This window comes from Syzygium oleosum, unplaced genomic scaffold, assembly GCF_021117445.2.
Source record: "Syzygium oleosum isolate NSW1041296 unplaced genomic scaffold, Sole_v2.1 Sole_v2.21, whole genome shotgun sequence".
In the NCBI taxonomy this organism is placed as follows: Eukaryota; Viridiplantae; Streptophyta; class Magnoliopsida; order Myrtales; family Myrtaceae; genus Syzygium; species Syzygium oleosum.
In genome coordinates this window covers 6,274,966-6,292,855 of record NW_026607505.1, presented here as the reverse complement: position 1 = coordinate 6,292,855, position 17,890 = coordinate 6,274,966, and the positions used below count along the sequence as shown (strand labels likewise).

Genomic DNA, 17,890 nt, shown 5'->3' with positions numbered 1-17,890 from the left:
GTCCCATGTTGCAGTAGATATTTCCTTTCTTTATTTTTTTTCGAAATTTTTTTTTCTCGACACATATTTTCAACACCTAGCGCAACGACAATGGTAGATCTCTCTCTCTCGTTCCCGAGTCTGTCGATGTAATTGCGCCTCTCGTCTGTGTTTTTTGGGGGCTCATCTGAGGTTAGATTAAGTTTGGAGCAAGCATTTGGTTCGCAGTTTCAGCTAGGCTCTCGAGTTTCGAGTTCTAGGTGTAACGCTGATCAATCGCCGGCGGTTATCGAGTCAAACGAGTCGCTGTTTGATGCCTGATGAATTGGCTCGATGGTTTCGACGGCCGGCTTTGGGTTTAGGGCCATTTTGATCCCTCTGGAGCCTTCAATGTTCGATTTTTGCTTACGTCGTTTCGTTGTCCTAGGAAGAAGGAGAGTAATTCAACTGTTGGGAAGCTATATGTAGGCTGGTCGTTTATGAAAGCTTGCAGAGAGAGAGAGAGAGGGATTAGTCCCTGGGGTCCTAGATTCATCACTCGCGTTAATTAAGTTCATACATGAGAATACAAGTCGATAGCACTTATCAGAAGTACTTTTTCTTGAGAGAGAGAGAGAGATTAGTCCCCGGGGTTCTAGATCATAGACAAAAAAGGGCCTTCGCTGATGTTAATTAAGTTCATCCATGCGAATACAAGTCGTCCATAGCACTTATAGGAAATACTTTTCTTGTTAGAGAGAGAGAGAGAGAGAGAGAGAGAGAGAGAGAGAGAGAGAGAGAGAGATTAGTCCCCAGGGTTCTAGTCTTCTAGATTCATAAACGGAAAAGGCCTTCACTGATGTTAATTAAGTTCATCCATGAGAATACAAGTCGTCGATAGCACTTATCGAAAGTACTTTTTCTTGTTATGTTTCAGCTGAAGGAGGAGCTTGAGAAATTGGGACCCAGAAAAGGTGTCATCACCCAGTCTGTCAAAGATGTTGTTCAAAGCTTGGTTGATGATGACCTAGTCTCCAAGGACAAGATTGGAACTTCTGTAGGTCATAGCTTCCGGACTTGAGTTTGTTCCCCCCTCAAATCTATATCGACAGGAAATACACTGACGCGATTGCTCGTATATTCATGCTTCCAAACTCTTTTGCTCCCCATGTCATTTTAATACTAAACTCAAGTGATACTTTTGACTGACTAAAGCATTGAAATGCCTAATAGTGGGAATCGGCTTGAAATTTCAGGTATATTTCTGGAGTCTTCCTAGCTGTGCCGGAAACCAGGTTAAGATCAATACTCCACTGTTGACCTGAATTCCATGAAAGCCATCTCTTTGTATGCATTGATTATGCACTTTCTTAACAATAACAACAGAGTAACTAAATCACAGCCGCGAAATGTGTACCGGAAACTTGAATCTGATGTCCAAAGTAGCAAGAGGCGGCTCACGGAGCTAGCTGATCAGTGCAATGCATTAAAGAAGGGTAGGGAGGAATCTGTGAGTAGATCTCTTTCCAACAACAGTCAATATGCTCCTAAGAGTGAAGAGTAGAAGTTTTGTGCTTCCTCTGTGGCTTGACCAGGATGAACGAGAGGAGGCTTTAAGCAACCTTAAAAAAGTAGAGAAACACAATGAGTTGAAGGTTGTGGTCGAACTATTCCCCCATTCTTATTGATTTTCCAAAACTTCTTTTAGGATGAGATGGCAGAATATGCAGACAATGATCCAGCTGCCTTTGAAACAATGAGCTAAGAAAGCCGGTCTTATGATACTCAAGTTTCTAGTTTTCTCTCTGACCCGATCCTGGATTTCATGTTTCTTTGTTTAGGGTATTGTATTTGGCGATCTGACTGGCTGACTCTTCCTCAATAACATGGACAGAGAATGCAATATTGGTTGCCCGTGCAGCAGCCAATATGGACAGGCGTTACCCCTGACAGATTCTGCTCTGTTAAGTGTTTATTTTAGTCTTCAAGTAAGCGTTTGAGCAATTTCACGACACTGAAGTTTCTCTATTCTAGCCCTTAAATTCTTTCTGGGTTTTGATTTTGCAGACAATAGTTTCACACTGAGACAGTGGTGCTCAAAGAATTTCCCAGAAGCACGGACATAGCCTCGTCTAAAAGCATCATAGGAGGTCGACCAACACCCAAATCCTGACATCTGCGGTTTATTTGGCGGACAACACTATAAATAGCAGCATCAAAACCATTACCGAATGTGACAGGTTTTATTCCGAGCAACATTTTCTGCTCACCCGATAAATTAGTCCAGTAAAAATATAGTTACAAAGGCATGAGTAAGTTCACTCTTAAAGCAAGGTGGGAGCTGCTCCTTTGAAGTAGCTGTTTTAGCTCTAGCTGATCTTCCTAGTTTCTTTGACTGAGGTTCTGATGCTGAAATGTAGCTGCAGGTGGGAATTACTGATGATTTGGACTACTTGGAGATGTCGACACTGGGAAATTAGATACCACAGAGTCAAATGGCATATAAATCAGGAGTCGCATCCAATTTCTTTCGGATTCCAATGGAAATCTATGAAACTGACAGAGCACATCGTGCAAGTATGTTGTTGCCTTTAGCCTGATGCTTGATCCAAGCCTCTCCTACGGCTCGTAATGAAGGTCAGCTGACCCTCTCTGAATGTGCAAGCTGAATCTGCTCTTATGCTTGATGAGTCAGGAGCGATGTCTAATTTGATTATACAATTAAATGGAAGCATAGTTTGACAGTAGTATCTCCGCCTAGAACGCCGGTTTGCTGGGGGCAGCTACTTTTTGACAGACTAAGGGTATCTATATTTGACAATTTAGAGAAATGCGTGAAGCCAAATAGGGTAGGAAAATGGATTTGCTCATCAGAAGATCTGAGCAGCTTCTGAAAACCTGCTAACAAAGAGAAATCGGGCCTTTATTTGCTATTCTGGGATGTGACTAGGTAGAAGTATATCTATAGACATACTGGAATGGTACTTACTGAGGAAGTTCTATACTGTCTAGCTCGAAATTAACAAGCCAAATCGAGATCAAAAGACAAATTACGAACGGCACAATTTTAATTCAATTTTAACTTTTGAGTTGGTGAACTAACTAACAATTAAGAAGCTACCGTTAAGGGTTGTCTCGAAGTAAATGAAATTCCACTATCTATTAAAAAGGTCAGTCGATTTCAGCAGGTACATAACTACCCAATGCCAATACCACGATTGAATAACCAAACAAACAACGTATCTTAAAATGGAGGTATGATAAAGCATATCGCATATGATGAGTAAGCCCTCCTCAAAGATTAGACTGCATTAATCATAACAGAGGCACACAGAGAAGATAAAAATCTGACCTGACATATTTAGAGATGTCCTCCAAACAATAAGGAGAAGTTTGATGTTCGACGTTAGGTTGAAATAAAAAAAGAGACCACACTGTAAGCACCAGAAAGAACCTGTCTTTTCACTATGGAACCAAAGATAAATATCGATGCATACAGGCAGAGGCGGGAGTGTTCCTCATCACAGGTTGGACAAGTCCTGCACAACCTCAGTTAACCACTAGCCGTAGAACTGGGAACATAACTGATATATCAGATCACAACGACAGTACAATAAAAAATACAAAAAAGAGTCTTATCTTGTTGGAGAAAGATACGATTTTATCTTTAACCTTGATTTGAATTGATTCAATCAAGGATACTCGGAGATAAAGTAGGAGAGTGTAATCGCTGTAATCTTGCTTATTCTTTCCTTTTTTGTATGATAAATGCATATATGTACAATGTGAAGGAAGAGAAAAAAAGAAGATGGAAAAAATTGCCTCAAAAATACGTCTTCATCGTTCTTGTTTCTCAACATATCTAGCTTATATTTTAAAGATGAGAGCAGATTGACATGCTCAAAATGCCATCTCATCAGCAAGTTTCATCATCCTTGTCAGTCCCCGGAGAACCAGGGGGGGCTGGAAGAAGGACAGCAATGACATGCACTGGAGCAGCAGAAGCTGTTGCGGCGGGCAGGAGGAGCTGTTCTTCCAACTCAGTGCCTTCCGGTTCATCCTCCCTGGCTGTCCCCTGAGGAACAGGGGGGGCTGGAAGCAGGCCAGCTGGTTCAAAAAATGGAACAGCAGAAGCTGTTTCGGCGGGCGGAAGGAGCTGTTCTTCCCACACAGCGCCTTCCAGTTCTTCAAGCTCTGCCTCAAGCTCATCCTGGAATTAAAAAGTGATTAGAGATAAGCATGGACTTTCCGGATGGCAGTTTGAGATCCACCCAATCAGTGATCAAAAGCATAACTAAAATCAAACAAACTGTGAAGATGGTAACCTCATCAAAGTCAGCCGCTGCACCAGAAGGAGCTGACACTGCCGCTTGCATTCGTTTCATGGCCTCATATTGTTCAATAATCTCATCCGCGATATTGTCCACATCATGGATATTCCTGTGATAAAATGGACATCAGTAAAGTTTCTATGATTTACAAGCAAAAGAAAGTACAATAGTGGAGCACCCAGCTAGTTCAAGCTCAAGAAACTGCAATAAGAAAGGGATGCCACATTGCATAGAAAGATATAAAATTTATTAAAATCAGTACTCCGCAAATCAGAAAAGAGAACAAACGGAGGACATACATTGCTTCCATTGCTGCTGCTCCAGTTCTCAGAGCATCCACAGTCTCAGTTGCTGCTTCTGCTAACAAACGTAGGACATACATTGCTTCCATTGCTGCTGCTCCAGTTCTCAGAGCATCCACAGTCTCAGTTGCTGCTTCTGCTCCTTCCAACATTATCATCTGGACAATTCACATATCAGACATCTCACCCCAGAAGCAGATTCCAAGGAAGTTCTGAATCATTGAATCTCGGTGGCTCACCTGATCAAGAATCTGAAGTTGGAAATTTTCAAGCTGCTCAATCTGCTGTTCATACGGCCTCTTCCTCTTCAAGCACTGAATTGCCGCTGCATTCCCAACGGCACAGCTTTACGTCAATAAGATAACAACTTGCCGACCTCCATAATGGATAAATGGCATCGTATAGCTTCAAGCATCATACGAAAGAGGAAAAAAAAAAAAACTTCTCGCATAGCTGCAAGTCAGAGTTACAAGGGAAAAGAAAACGAGCAATATGGGTGAAAGGACAGTAAATTAGAGTTGCGGCCACAAACAACAAAATGTAATGGTAAAAGAATCGATTGTGCTGAAATTGCTATCCAGTAGTAAGGTCACAATGATACAAAGGAAAGTCCAAATCAGAATGCAATGACGGATTAAAGTGCTTTGACTGCCACAAACAATGAAATAATAAACGTAAGGACAAGTTTATGTGGATTTGCACTGAATTATGTGTACACAACTCCATTCCTAATGACCAGTGGACAGGTTGAGAAAATGAAGCAACTCCGAGAAATAACATAACAAAAGCAAAGGCATAAAAGGCATTTTTTATCCAGGAAAAAGTTGAGCTGAATGACCGTACTCCTTTTATTGTTTGCTCCAGTGAACTCCTTTGCTTTCTCAACCTCTTGAGAAGCCTTCTCTTTGAGAAGCTTCTCCTTTTTCTCCAGCATTTCAAGTGTCTGTACAGAAATGAGGACAGAGGGGTCCAAATGAACCGGTTAAATATACAAATGATAACCTGCCGTAATTATTTGCATAGACTAAAGTTCAATCATCTTGAAAGCCTACAATCTAATTAAATAAATCCACATCTCAATATAGAGAAAAATGCACAAGCATGTGTTTTAATATCACACGCACTTGAAGTATGTATTTCTTGATTACTGAGAACATTAAGGGAAATCGAAATGGAAAAGACTCTCTCCACATAAAAGAATGGACTCCTCGGGAAATTTTTACAAATATGGATAAGTCTTCTACACGTTACATAATCAGATAAAAGACTCTATGCACCGAGTGAATGTGTGATTGCGTGCCATGGTTGAACTAGCAACACGTAGCCGCCGACAACTTCCCCATGTAAAACACAACGAGAGCTTTCAAACAACTTTAACTTTCAGTGGTAAAATCAGCCGCAAAGCATATCCAGCCAATTATTGGTATGAGGTTGTGAATCAATACCATACACAATCACATAGAAGCGTCGGTTGCTAATACTGAAGACAGACTCGATCATCGAAAGTGAGACTGTCGTGGGAAGGCTAAGAGCCCCAGGCACAGTCTCCAAAGGGAGCTTGAGGGCGGCGTATATCTACTCGCCAAGTTTTCCCACGAAACAAAATCGAGAACCGTTTCTTCAAACCATGGAAGAAGAGAGACATCCTTGATTGCCTGATTACTAGGTAGTTAGCAATCAAGGCACCCACCAAAAAAAGAAAAAAAAAAAAGGCCAGAATTCGAAATCAAGCGGAGGAACCCACGGATCGAATCCCCGTTACCAAACGCCGAGACGATCAACCGACCACGACGGACTGCAAATCAAAGACGGAGTAAGGCAGGAGCAAAGACAAAGCTAAGGCGATCCGTACCTCGTTCAACTTGTCCAGCGTGGTAAGAGGCTGAGCGCCCGCCTCCAGCCTACGTTTCTTGAACAGCCAGTCAAGCATGATCGATCACCGCCCTAAGAAACCCTCGATGTCCTGAATCATCACCAACACCACCAAAAACCGAATCGATCGATCGATCGACCAACCAATCGATTGAGATCAATCCGTTCAAGGGGCAATCAAACCCGCGGAAGCAAGCAGGGGGAGAAGCGCGTAACAAATCTCGGGGAAAACTGACGGTGTAGCTCGACGCCGCTGGGCGAGGGATCGGGGACCGGGACCGGGACCGGGACCGGGACCGAGACGGAGATGGAGGCGGGTTTGGCGATCGCGGCATGGTGGGCCCGTCGGAAAAGTTGGCGAGCTTTTATAACTGAAGTTCCATCGCTTTCACGCCCTCCGAAACTCTGTTCCGGATATTTTCGGGAAAATTTCGTTTTGGTACTCAAAATTGGGGTCTTTTTTCAATTTGGTACCCAAAATAGACATAATCTCAAATTGATATTCAAAGTGCCCATTCAGTCTCAATTTGGTACCTGAGTTCGTCGACCGGTCAAATGCTCACCGGCCGGCAAGAAATTACTGTTCCGGCTACAGGAACAGTAATTTTTTTACTTTTTAATTTTTTTCTTTCTTTTTTCCTTTTTCTGTTTTTTTCTTTTCCTTTTCCTTTTACTTTTCTTTTTTTTTTTCTTTCTTCCCTCTACCGACCATAGCCGTGGCCAGCGGAGGTCGCCAGCGACGGGCGAGGGCGGCCCTCGCCCGCCCAGGCGAGGGCCAACCCTTGCCAGATCCGGCGAGGGCGAGGGTTGCCTTTGACCTGAATTCAATAGAGTAGATAGAGGGTAGTGTAGACTTTCATATCTAGTTTAAGCATATAAAAATCAGGTTAAGATCAATACTTCGCCGTTGACCTGAATTCTATAAAAGCGGTCTCTTTGTTTGCATTCATTATGCACTTTCTTAACAATAACAACAGAGTAACTAAATCGCACTGCGCAATGTGCACTGGAAGCTTGAATCCGATGTCCAAAGTAGTAAGAGGCGGCTCGTGGAGCTAGCTGATCAGTGCAATGCATTAAAGAAGGGAAGGGAGGAATCTGTGAGTATGTCTCTTTTCAGCAATAGCCAATATGAGTTTTGTGCTTCCTCTGTGGCTTGACCAGGATGAACGAAAGGAGGCTTTAAGCAACCTTAAAAAAGCGGAGGAGAAACACAATGAGTTGAAGGTTGTGGTCGAACTATTCCCCCATTCTTATTGATTTTCCATAACTAAAAGTGGAGACATCTTTTAGGATTAGATGGCAGAATATGCAGACAATGATCCAGCTGCCTTTGAAGCGACGAGCTAATAAAGCCAGTCTTATGATACTCAAGTTTCTAGTTTTCCCTCTGACCCGATCCTGGATTTCATGTTTCTTTGTATATGGTATTGTATTTGGCGATCTGACTAGCTGACTCTTCCTCAATAACGTGGACAGAGAATGCAATATTGGTTGCCCGTGCAGCAGCCCATATGGACAGGCATTTCCCCTGACAGATTCTGCTCTGTTAAGTGTTTATTTTAGTCTTCAAGTAAGCGTTTGAGCAATTTCGCGACACTGTGAATTTTCTCTATTCTGGCCCTTAAATTCTTTCTGGGTTTTGATTTTGCAGACTATATTTTCACACTGAGACAGTGGTGCTCAAACAATTTCCCAGATGCTCAGACATAGCCTCGTCCAAAAGCATCATAGGAGGTCGACCAACACCCAAATCCTCACATCTGCGGTTTTATTTGGCGGACAACACTATAAATAGCAGCATCCAAACCATTACCGAATGTGACAGGTTTTGTTCCGAGCAACATTTTCTGCTCACCTGATAAATTGGTCCGGTAAAAATATACTTAAGTTTACTCTTAAGCAAGGTGTGAGCTGCTCCTTTGAAGTAGCTGTCTTAGCTCTATCTGATCTTCCAAGTTTCTTTTTATAAGGTTCTGATGCTGAAATGTAGCAGCGGGTGGGGATTACCGATGATTTGGCCTACTTGGAGATGTCAACGCTGGGAAATTAGACACCACAGAGTCAAATGGCATATACATCAGGAGTCGCATCCAATTTCTTTTGGATTTCCAATGGAAATCTACGAAACTGACAGAGCACATTGTGCGAGTATGTTGTTGCCTTTAGCCTGATGCTTGATCCAAGCTTCCTACGGCTTGTAATAAAGGTCAGCTGCTGACCCCCTCTGAATGTGCAAGCTGAATCTGCTTTTATGCTTGATGAGGTCAGGGGTCATGTCTAATTTGTCTCAATGGAAGCATACTTTGCGCCCCCGCGCCACCCACCCACCCACCCTCTCTCTCTCTCTCTCTCTCTCTCTCTCTCTCTCTCTCTCTCTCTCTAATCTTGCACCATTTTCCACAAGCGTCTTGTGGTTCCAGCCGGTGTTCTGGTTGACGATTTAGAGAAATGTGTGAAGCCAAAAAGGGTAGGAAAATGGATTTGCTCATCAGAAGATTTGAGCAGCTTCTGAAACCTGCTAACAAAGGGAAATCAGGCCTTTAGTTGCCGGAAGGGATACTATTGCAATCCAACGCCGCGCGGCGCACGAACCAGCTAAATTGGTTCTTAAAGTAGCTGTAAAAAAGGTTTCTGTTACCATTGTGTGGGCTCTGTTTTTAAAGTTCGGAAGCTATGGAAAGCAGATTTTGAATCAAGAAAGATATGCACTGATCAAGAACTAATCACCATTCCCATCAACAACTCCACAAAAGATGGGCGGTTGGCCTTGACAAGAACAAATTTTGCATTCATCGAGTTGACTTGAAAATTTCTTCGATATCGTCTCTTGCACGCCATTGACTTGTATCGTGGTTCCTGATGGGCGCGCGCGGGTGTAGGGAGACGGTAACAAGCCAAATTTAAGAAAAGGACCTTAAAGGTGGGACAGCGCACAGAGCAGAACAGAACAAAATCCCGAGCATCTATTTACCAAAAAGCGGAGTTAATTCGAGGTGCCGTCGCGCGAGACTTACTAGTATTAGGCATAAGACGCCGACACAAGATTTCAGCATTCCCATCTGCACCGAGTCCGACTACCGAAATGCCGCCTGATGCCCAGTATCAGTCGACGAAATTCCAGCACGGGTACGGAAAAGTGTTGAAAAAGCCATAAACATTTTATATTGATGCCAATTTAGTCATAAACATTTTTTTTTGTGTCGATTGAGTCCTAAACCTTTTGTTTTTATGTCAATTCAGTCCTTCCGGCTAATTTTGGCAGGATTTTGGTGATGTGGACGCCGGCCGTTTTACGTGGTGTTGCTGGCCCTAATGTAGACAATTTTTAATAATATTTTAATATTTTTTCGATTTTTTAATTTTTTCTGATTTTTTTTCCTTTTTTCCTTCTTCCCATGTGCATAGGGGGGGAGGACGCAATGCATCCCTGAGTGGAGGATTGTTGGGCGGGGACTAGCCACCGGAGACATCGGCTCGGACCGATAAACTATCGAGACAACAGCTTAGTCGGGCGACAGTGGCGGAAGATCGAGGAGGAGAAAAGTGGAAGGGAATTTATAGTTTTCGGGATTTTTTTGAGAGAAGGGGTGAAGAGAGTGATGAGTGAAATTTGAGACATAAAAGTTTGGTAAATAAGTGGACAAGGATGCGGGGTAGAGGATGCTAATTGAAGTCTAATAACAAACCACAAGATGCAAATATATAAGTTTTCAGAAGTGAGGATGCAGATCGATGTATAGCAATAAAGATGACGATAATAATTGAAATTTCTTTTCTAAACAACGACTCTAGAAATAGTATTTCGGAGAAAATTTGTTTACCTAAAACTTTGCAAGGAGGAAAATCTTCGAAGCATCCTTTCACTCGGCAAAAAAAATGGATATTACAAAACTTAACTACCAGATTAAATAATCCTCCACCACCTGTAATACATAACGTATGCTGGGTGCTGTGTAGGAAGTCGATGATGGAGCGATGCTGGTTTAATCTAACTCAAAGAACAATAGCTAGCTTAATGGTTAATTAATCTAGCCACTTTGACCAGATTAATGTTCGGTTAATGTAGTCACTTTGACCAGCATGTATGTTAGCTTAATCTCACAGTTAAAAGCATAGTAAATTCCATCTTAACTTCATCATAACTTCCTGTAGTTTGAGTTATTATCTAGGTTAATGACAACACGTACGGGTCATAATTAGTGATTAGAACGCGATTAACTTAGGCTCTGGCGGCTTAAGCTACTCGGTTGGTGATCATGGGAAAATGGAAAAATATACATGTTTACATTCTTTTGTCCCAATGGAACAACCTCTAGAAGGATAATCTACGGTCAGTATTTGTGGCGAGCAGTGAAACCTGTACTATCTTTATTGTACTTCGGCATGTTGCGTGTGGCATTAGGTTTTCCGAATGTGCTGGGGACATTGATTTTCAAAGAGTATATAGTACGTGGTCTGGAACTCTCTGGCCCCTTGTGAAGATGATGTAGGTAGCACCTTCACTGCAACTCGGATTCCCTCATTCATGATGCCGAGGCAGACATCGCCAAACCTGCCCTTCCCGATAACTGTCTGGAAGTCGTTAGTTATGTTTATAACCTCGGCATATGTGAAATGCCTCTTCGCGGATGCTAAATATCTCCCTCCCTCATTTGAAGAAACCGTGCCTGTGATAATTTGACATCGCTGATGCTTCTATTTTCAGGATCTTATATAGGATTAACATCACGGAAAACCCCAAACTTATATACTTGTGACAAATTTACCCTAAACTAATTTTTTGACAATTAAAAATCCCAAAGCGGTACCTCTATGATAAATATACCCAAAACTAAGTTTTTGTCCACCAAAAATCTTAAATTAGTACATTTGTGACAAATTTACTCTCTGTTGGTTTCCGTTAAATTGGATTAATATCTCAAAAAATCACAAACTGGTACACCTGTAACAAATGAAGGATAAAACCCAAAACTGATATATCTGTCAACTACCGCGTGTCATTTAACAAAGCAATTTAACAGTAAAATTTAACAGAAATTAACGGATGGTGAATTTATCACAAGTGTACCAGTTTGGAGTTTTTTGTGGTCAAAAAATTAGTTTGAGGTAAAATTATCACAGATGTACCAATTGGGATTTTTCGTGATATTAACCCTTTTAGATATGCATCACTTCGATACCTAGCTAAGATATCATTTTCTATGTCCATTGACGACTTACTACTGTTATCGCTACTCCATATTGACGGTGCCAATGATTTAAAGAATGATCATTGCCGATACAATCATAAAGTTTTCCTCTTTCTCTGTCCCTCTCCGGCATTTTTGATATTTTTAATCCTGCTAGCACCACATCACATCCTCTCTAAAGCTTGCCATAGAACATTCAGTTGAAAAAGAAAAGGAGATCACTACCTGATTTCCATTTTCTTCTTAGTTGCCAGAGTACGACCATGGCAACAAATAGGGCCATCACTGATAACAGTGATGAAACGGAAGGAATGGTGATCTTCTTCTTCCTTTTGCAAGAAGCCACAAAGGTTTTGTCCATCGACACTGAAAAGAGAGGAAGTTGGTTTCGCGGAGGGAGTAACGGTGACACGTGACGTAAACATGTGGAGGAAACGAACAGGCTCATCCACGATAGTCGTTGAATCAAAAGGAGCATACCAACCTCAATATGAGCAACCTAGCATTCGCTCATTCTAAAAGAGCTTTAGGCACAGCTCCTGATAGATTGTTGCCTCTTAAGTTTCTGAAAGTGAAATAATCGTCTCGTACAATTAGTGCATCTGGTGGCATCGCAAATGAAGATAACTCTGTCTACTTACAGGTACTTCAAGTTTTTGAGTTGTTCCAAAAACTCAAGCACTGGTCCGTTATTGTTGGACAGGTCCCTAAACAAGATAATACTTTTTGAGATGCTACAAGCTGACAAAATGAATCTCAAAGTCAATTTTAGCAAACCAAATCAGTGGCATATTATGGCCGAACCACACAGAATCTTAGTACACTTACAAGGATTCCAATGATGAAAATTTTGCAAAAGCAGCAGCAATTGCCCCATTCAATCGGCTCGGCTCGAATTTAAGTTCTTGCATACACCATAGGAGATATGCTGAAGATAAAATTCGCAAACCACTAGTTAATGTGAGCCAGAGCAAATGTGCCTCAAGAACTCACGGGTAGATTACCTGAGGGGGAATCAAACTGCTGTAGCTGCATGCTGAGCCCTTCCCCTGGGCACTTCTTCGGCCCACTAAGCAGAGCATTGACTGTATACAGTATCAGATGCGATGGAGTAGATAGAAGCAGTGTAGACTTTCATATCTTGTTTAAGCATATAAAAAGCCATGTGGCCTCGTTAAAGTTAAATCGATAAACAGCCACGAAATTGCCTTGACATAAGAAACTGATTCCGAGATTCCTGATGTAGTTTGGAGTTTTTTCGCTCTTCATTTCTTTTCACATCTCAAGCAAGTTTGACCTCAATTGCTTTCGCTAGAGCAAAGTTACACCATTCCTTGAGTTTGGTCCCCATTACTAATTCCAATAATCTTATAGGCTATGCAGAATCAAAATTTCAGACACTAAGAGAAGAGAACATACTATCTTCAGTGAAGATTCTTCACTCTTTGTTAGCAATTCATCCAGCAACCTTGCCTTGTAAATCTCAACAGCATTTGATATGGGCGGAAGCGCCGAATCAGCTGTTCTATAGATCAGGATTGTTCACCTCCCACCAAGGCTTTTGAATCAGATATCATGGCTGCTAAGAGGTAGCACGGACCGAAAGGCCCAGAGATTTGAGATACATTCCACGATATTTTGAATTTTCTTGAAATTTTTCTCCGAAGCTGCTCGACTTCAGCAAAGTACAAGTACACAAAGAACTGATCGCCTGCATTACTCGAGGTCCAGCGCAATTCCAAGGGTTCGCTCACATTCCGCGGCCTAGCAGATTGCTGAATGACTTCAGGTGGCGCTTTATAGCCGTTTTCATTTGTATCGACTGTCAACGACGTATTGATCGCCTCCCAAGAAGGGGAAAACATAAGGAGCCCAAACGCGGTTGTATATATGCACCATCAGCATATCTCTACCACTTCCCTTCGTTGAACCAACGTTCAGCCTGCGTGAGAGAAACTCCGTTGTTTAAGCGAAACTCTGTTGTTTACATGAATCGAAGGAGAAAAAATTGGAAAAAACATAATCCGGGTTAAGCGATCAAATGGACTCTTAATCCTAATTTATCGTTTCGTTTTGGCGATTAGACCGTTTTTAAACTAATTAAACACTCTACGAAATGTCTTTTAATAGCTAATGTTTTGACATTTAAGTGCTTTTTGAATTGATTTATTTTCAATATTTTCAACATTTAACTCTTTTCGCCGCATATATCGTCAAGCTGTGTAAATAAAGAAAGAATACATCGCGAGTAATTTGAGATGGTATAATTTGATCATAATGAAATGGGCACTTGATACGTGCAAATTATATTGAAAAATATGTCATATATAGATTGTGTGATATCGGTTCATGTGATCTATACATCATTAGTTACCTCTCCGATTTAATACTCGTCAAATTTTGGGGGACATCACAAAAAAAAAAGTCATAAATCTATTGTGCGGATGCCAATGTACTCCTAAACCTTTCAATTTTGCCAGTTTAGTCCCAAACCTTTTGACAATTTGTAATGTAGTCCTTCCTGCCAATTTTGACTACAAATCGCTGACGTAGACGACGGTTGTCCTACGTGGCATGGCCGACGCTAGTACTGACGTGGCCAATATTTTTTAACTTGAACATTTTAAATATTTTATTCATTTTCTTTGTTTTCCATTGTGGCTGGCGAGGGAGTGATTTCCAGCCAAAATTGCCTGAAAGGATTACATTGGCAAATCGTAAAAATATTTATGACTAAATTGGCCAAATTGAAAGGTTTCAAAATTGAATTAGCAACCGTACAATAAGTTCATGACATTTTTTTTTTTAGGTAATTATCCCGCAAATTTTGAGGATAAAAAACGTAATAGGGCGAAAGGTCGGGGGAGCAATCTGCAAATTTTTGCCAAACCTTTTGGTCGAACGAGTAAAAAAAGCTCAAAACTCAAACCTCACCTCCCGGAGCTTCTTCAACACCCAACCAAATTCCCGCCAAAAGGAAGAACGAGAGAGAGAGAGAGAGAGATCGCGGCGGAATCCACCGGAAGCTCGAGCTCGTCTTCTCTTTCGGCCACTCCATTCAATCGATCGCGCAGCAGAAAATGGTAGGATCTCTCTCGATCGTAGTTGTGCTTTTCCGTCTGTGCTTTCTTTGGGGGGGTGGGTTGTTGGCTCGTCTGAGGTTAGATGGCGTTTTTGGAGCAAAGCATTTCGTCTCTGCGCGTGTCTTTGTTTGTCGAGTTTCGAGCTCAAGGTGTAGCGGGTGAACGATCGCCTGGGGCTCTCGAGCCGAACTAGTCGTTGTTTGATGCTCGGTGCGTTCGGCCGATGGCACCGACCGTCCGGGTTTTGGGATTTAGGGCTATTTCTGGATCCTCTGGAGTCTTGCGCGCTTGGTTTTTGCTGCATCGTTTCGATTTTGCGGATGTTGTTCGGGCTGAGTTTTTTTGTTCGGTTTTCGCTCGGATTGCTGGTCTCTTGCTTGGGGTGACTGTGGATTACTGGCCAGATTGTGCCCGTGGATCACATGCTCTTTTTTCTTCTTTTTTTTTAACTTTTTTGTGGGTGGTGTGCAGTCGAAGAAACGTGGGGACTTTCGTTGGAAGAGAAGCGAGAGAAGATGCTTCAGATATTCTACGAGTCGCAGGACTTCTTCCTTGTGAGATTCCGACGCTTCTGACCGTATTTATCGAGGGCCTTACGGTTCTCGACATGTTTCGGTTTGACTGAAGTTTTCGTGTTTTTGCTGATATTGTAGTTTAGAAAGAAGTGGAATCATATCGTGCTTTAGCGTTCGTTGTCCTAGGAAGAAAGAGAGTAATTCAACTGTTGGGAAGCTATATGTAGGTTGGTCGTTTATGAAAGCTTGCAGAGAGAGAGAGACAGAGAGAGAGATTAGTCCCCAGGGTTCTAGATTCATCATTCATGTTAATTAAGTTCTATCCACGAGTATACGAGTCAACAGCACTTATCTTAAGTACTTTTTCTTGTTTGAGAGAAAGAGAGAGAGAGATTAGTCCCCAGGGTTCTAGATTCATAAACGGAAAAGGCCTTCACTGATGTTAATTAAGTTCATCCATGAGAATACAAGTCGTCGATAGCACTTATCGAAAGTACTTTTTCTTGTTACGTTTCAGCTAAAGGAACTTGAGAAATTGGGACCCAGAAAAGGTGTTATCACCCAGTCTGTCAAAGATGTTGTTCAGAGCTTGGTTGATGATGACCTCGTCTCCAAGGACAAGATTGGAACTTCGGTGAGTCATAGCTTCCGGACTTGAGTTTTTCCCCCTCAAATCAATATCGACAGCAAATACACTGATGTGATTGCTCGTATATTCATGTCTTCCAGTCTCGTTTGCTCCCCATGTCATTTTAATACTAAACTCGAGTACTGCTTTTGACTTACTAAAGGATTGAAATGCCTAATTGTGGGAATCGGGTTGAAATTTCAGGTGTATTTCTGGAGTCTTCCTAGCTGTGCCGGAAACCAGGTTAAGATCAATACTCCACTGTTGACCTGAATTCTATAAAAGTTGTCTCTTTGTTTGCATTCTTTATGCACTTTCTTAACAATAACAACAGAGTAACCAAATCGCAGCTGCGAAATGTGTACCGGAAACTTGAATCTGATGTCCAAAGTAGCAAGAGGCGGCTCACAGAGCTAACTGATCAGTGCAATGCATTAAAGAAGGGAAGGGAAGAATCTGTGAGTAGATCTCTTTTCAACAATGGGCAAAATGCTCCTAAGAGTGAAGAGTAAAAGTTTTGTGCTTCCTCTGTGGTTTGACCAGGATGAACGAGAGGAGGCTTTAAGCAACCTAAAAAAAGTAGAGGAGAAATACAATGAGTTGAAGGTTGTGGTTGACTACTCTCCCATTCTTATTGATTATCTAAAACTAAAAGTAGAATATTAATGATTCTATCGTCTGATGTTTTAGGATGAGATGGCGGAATATGCAGACAATGATCCAGCTGCGTTTGAAGCAATGAGTTAAGAAAGCCGGTCTTATGATACTCAAGTTTCTAGTTTTCCCTCTGATCCAATCCTGGATTTCATGTTTCTTTGTTTATGGTATTCTGTTTGGCGATCTGACTAGCTGACTCTTCCTCACTAATGTGGACAGAGAATGCAATATTAGTTGCCCATGCAGCAGCCAATAGATGGACAGGTATGGCCTCTGACAGATTCTGCTTTGTCAAGTGAGCACTTGAGCAATTTCGCGACATTGTGGAGTTTCTCTATTCTGGCCCTTTAAATTCTTTCTGGGATTTTGATTTTGCAGACAATATTTTCACACTGAGACAGTGGTGCTCAAACAATTTTCCAGAAGCCAAAGAACAGCTAGAACATATGTACCAGGAGGTAATTCCCATAAACACAGATATAGCCTCGTCCAAAAGCATCGTAGTAGGTCGACCAACACCCAAATCCTGATATCTGCGGTTTATTTGGCGAACAACACTATAAATAGCAGCATCTAAACATTAGCAAATGTGACGGTTTTGTTCTGAGCAACCTTTTCTTCTCACCTGATAAATTAGTCCAGCAAAAAATATAGTTACAAAGCAAGGTGTGAGCTGCTCCATTGAATTAGATGATTTAGCTTATCTGATCTTCCTAGTTTCTTTGACTGAAGTTCTAATGCAGAAATGTAACTGCAGGTGGGGATTACTGATGATTTGGATTACTTGGAGATGTCAACACCGGGAAATTAGATACCACAGAGTCAAATGGTATATACATCAGAAGTCGCATCCAGTTTCTCTCGGGTTCTGATGCAAATCTGTGAAACTGACAGAGCGATTGCCTTGGTCTGATGCCTGATTCAAGCTTTCTAGACTGGTCACGAAGGTTAGCTGACCCTCTCTGAATGTGCAAGCTGAATGGGTTTTTATGCTTGATGACATTAGGGATGATGTGTAATTAGTTAATACAACTCAATGGAAACATACTTTGACAGTAGTATCTCCGCCTGCATGCCCCTCTCTCTCTCTCTCTCTCTCTCTCTCTCTCTCTTTTAATCTTGCACTATTTTCCACAAGTGTCTTGTGGTTCCAGCCGGTGTGCTATGGCGGCTAATTTTTTGACAGACCGTGAGAGGGTATCTATATTGCCGATTTAGTGAAATGCGTGAAGCCAAAGAGGTAGGGAAATGACATTGCTGCGTCAGAAGATCCGAGCAGCTTCTGAAACGTGCTCACAAATTTTCTTTTTTGGGTCGGAACCTGCTAACAAATTTAATCAGGCCTTTTATTT

General features: G+C 41.8%; 3 protein-coding genes across 13 annotated transcripts; 2 read left to right on the top strand and 1 right to left on the bottom strand.

Moving 5' to 3' along the window:
- Positions 1-199: 199 nt before the first annotated feature.
- On the top strand, positions 200-17,436 carry LOC115671350 (meiotic nuclear division protein 1 homolog). Of its 4 annotated transcripts, none has more exons than XM_056321101.1 (10): positions 200-371; positions 15,210-15,292; positions 15,771-15,887; positions 16,086-16,124; positions 16,232-16,339; positions 16,425-16,487; positions 16,572-16,623; positions 16,758-16,802; positions 16,917-16,996; positions 17,296-17,436. In XM_056321101.1, exons 2-10 carry the CDS (start codon positions 15,254-15,256, stop codon positions 17,347-17,349), a joined length of 597 nt encoding a protein of 198 aa, XP_056177076.1. In that variant the 5' UTR covers positions 200-371; positions 15,210-15,253; the 3' UTR covers positions 17,350-17,436. The 4 variants fall into 4 exon arrangements, with proteins under 4 accessions (XP_056177076.1, XP_030448760.2, XP_056177078.1 ...); XM_030592900.2 differs by lacking the exon at positions 200-371 and adding an exon at positions 14,583-14,738; XM_056321103.1 differs by lacking the exons at positions 200-371; positions 15,210-15,292 and adding an exon at positions 14,619-14,738 and having other exon boundaries at positions 16,216-16,339.
- On the top strand, positions 404-2,705 carry LOC115671352 (meiotic nuclear division protein 1 homolog). Of its 7 annotated transcripts, none has more exons than XM_056321106.1 (7): positions 404-601; positions 737-1,015; positions 1,215-1,253; positions 1,361-1,468; positions 1,554-1,613; positions 1,853-1,921; positions 2,026-2,705. In XM_056321106.1, the coding sequence occupies exons 2-7, from the start codon at positions 887-889 to the stop codon at positions 2,041-2,043; spliced, it is 423 nt and encodes a 140-aa protein (XP_056177081.1). In that variant the 5' UTR covers positions 404-601; positions 737-886; the 3' UTR covers positions 2,044-2,705. The 7 variants fall into 7 exon arrangements, 3 of the variants coding, with proteins under 3 accessions (XP_056177081.1, XP_056177079.1, XP_056177082.1); XR_008818753.1 differs by lacking the exon at positions 404-601 and having other exon boundaries at positions 1,853-1,946; positions 2,026-2,198; positions 2,385-2,705; XR_008818752.1 differs by lacking the exon at positions 404-601 and having other exon boundaries at positions 1,853-1,946; positions 2,026-2,198; positions 2,379-2,705.
- On the bottom strand, positions 3,398-6,754 carry LOC115671349 (vacuolar protein sorting-associated protein 32 homolog 2-like). Of its 2 annotated transcripts, none has more exons than XM_056321096.1 (7): positions 6,686-6,754; positions 6,444-6,556; positions 5,435-5,534; positions 4,831-4,916; positions 4,589-4,749; positions 4,284-4,398; positions 3,398-4,168 (listed from the first exon to the last, which is right to left on the bottom strand). In XM_056321096.1, the coding sequence occupies exons 2-7, from the start codon at positions 6,519-6,521 to the stop codon at positions 3,875-3,877; spliced, it is 834 nt and encodes a 277-aa protein (XP_056177071.1). In that variant the 5' UTR covers positions 6,522-6,556; positions 6,686-6,754; the 3' UTR covers positions 3,398-3,874. The 2 variants fall into 2 exon arrangements, with proteins under 2 accessions (XP_056177071.1, XP_056177072.1); XM_056321097.1 differs by having other exon boundaries at positions 4,670-4,749.
- Positions 17,437-17,890: the final 454 nt, after the last annotated feature.

Coding starts and splice junctions, on each gene's coding strand:
- LOC115671349 (XM_056321096.1), bottom strand. CDS start 6,521: ATGCTTGACTGGCTGTTCAAGAAACGTAGGCTGGAGGCGGGCGCTCAG. Junction 4,917..5,434: donor TGGAGCAAACAATAAAAGGA/GTACGGTCATTC, acceptor TTGGGAATGCAG/CGGCAATTCAGTGCTTGAAG. Junction 4,750..4,830: donor AACTTCAGATTCTTGATCAG/GTGAGCCACCGA, acceptor TGAATTGTCCAG/ATGATAATGTTGGAAGGAGC.
- LOC115671350 (XM_056321101.1), top strand. CDS start 15,254: ATGCTTCAGATATTCTACGAGTCGCAGGACTTCTTCCTT. Junction 16,488..16,571: donor AGAAATACAATGAGTTGAAG/GTTGTGGTTGAC, acceptor CTGATGTTTTAG/GATGAGATGGCGGAATATGC. Junction 16,624..16,757: donor AGCTGCGTTTGAAGCAATGA/GTTAAGAAAGCC, acceptor TAATGTGGACAG/AGAATGCAATATTAGTTGCC.
- LOC115671352 (XM_056321106.1), top strand. CDS start 887: ATGTTTCAGCTGAAGGAGGAGCTTGAGAAATTGGGACCCAGAAAAGGT. Junction 1,016..1,214: donor AGGACAAGATTGGAACTTCT/GTAGGTCATAGC, acceptor TTGAAATTTCAG/GTATATTTCTGGAGTCTTCC. Junction 1,254..1,360: donor CTAGCTGTGCCGGAAACCAG/GTTAAGATCAAT, acceptor ACTAAATCACAG/CCGCGAAATGTGTACCGGAA.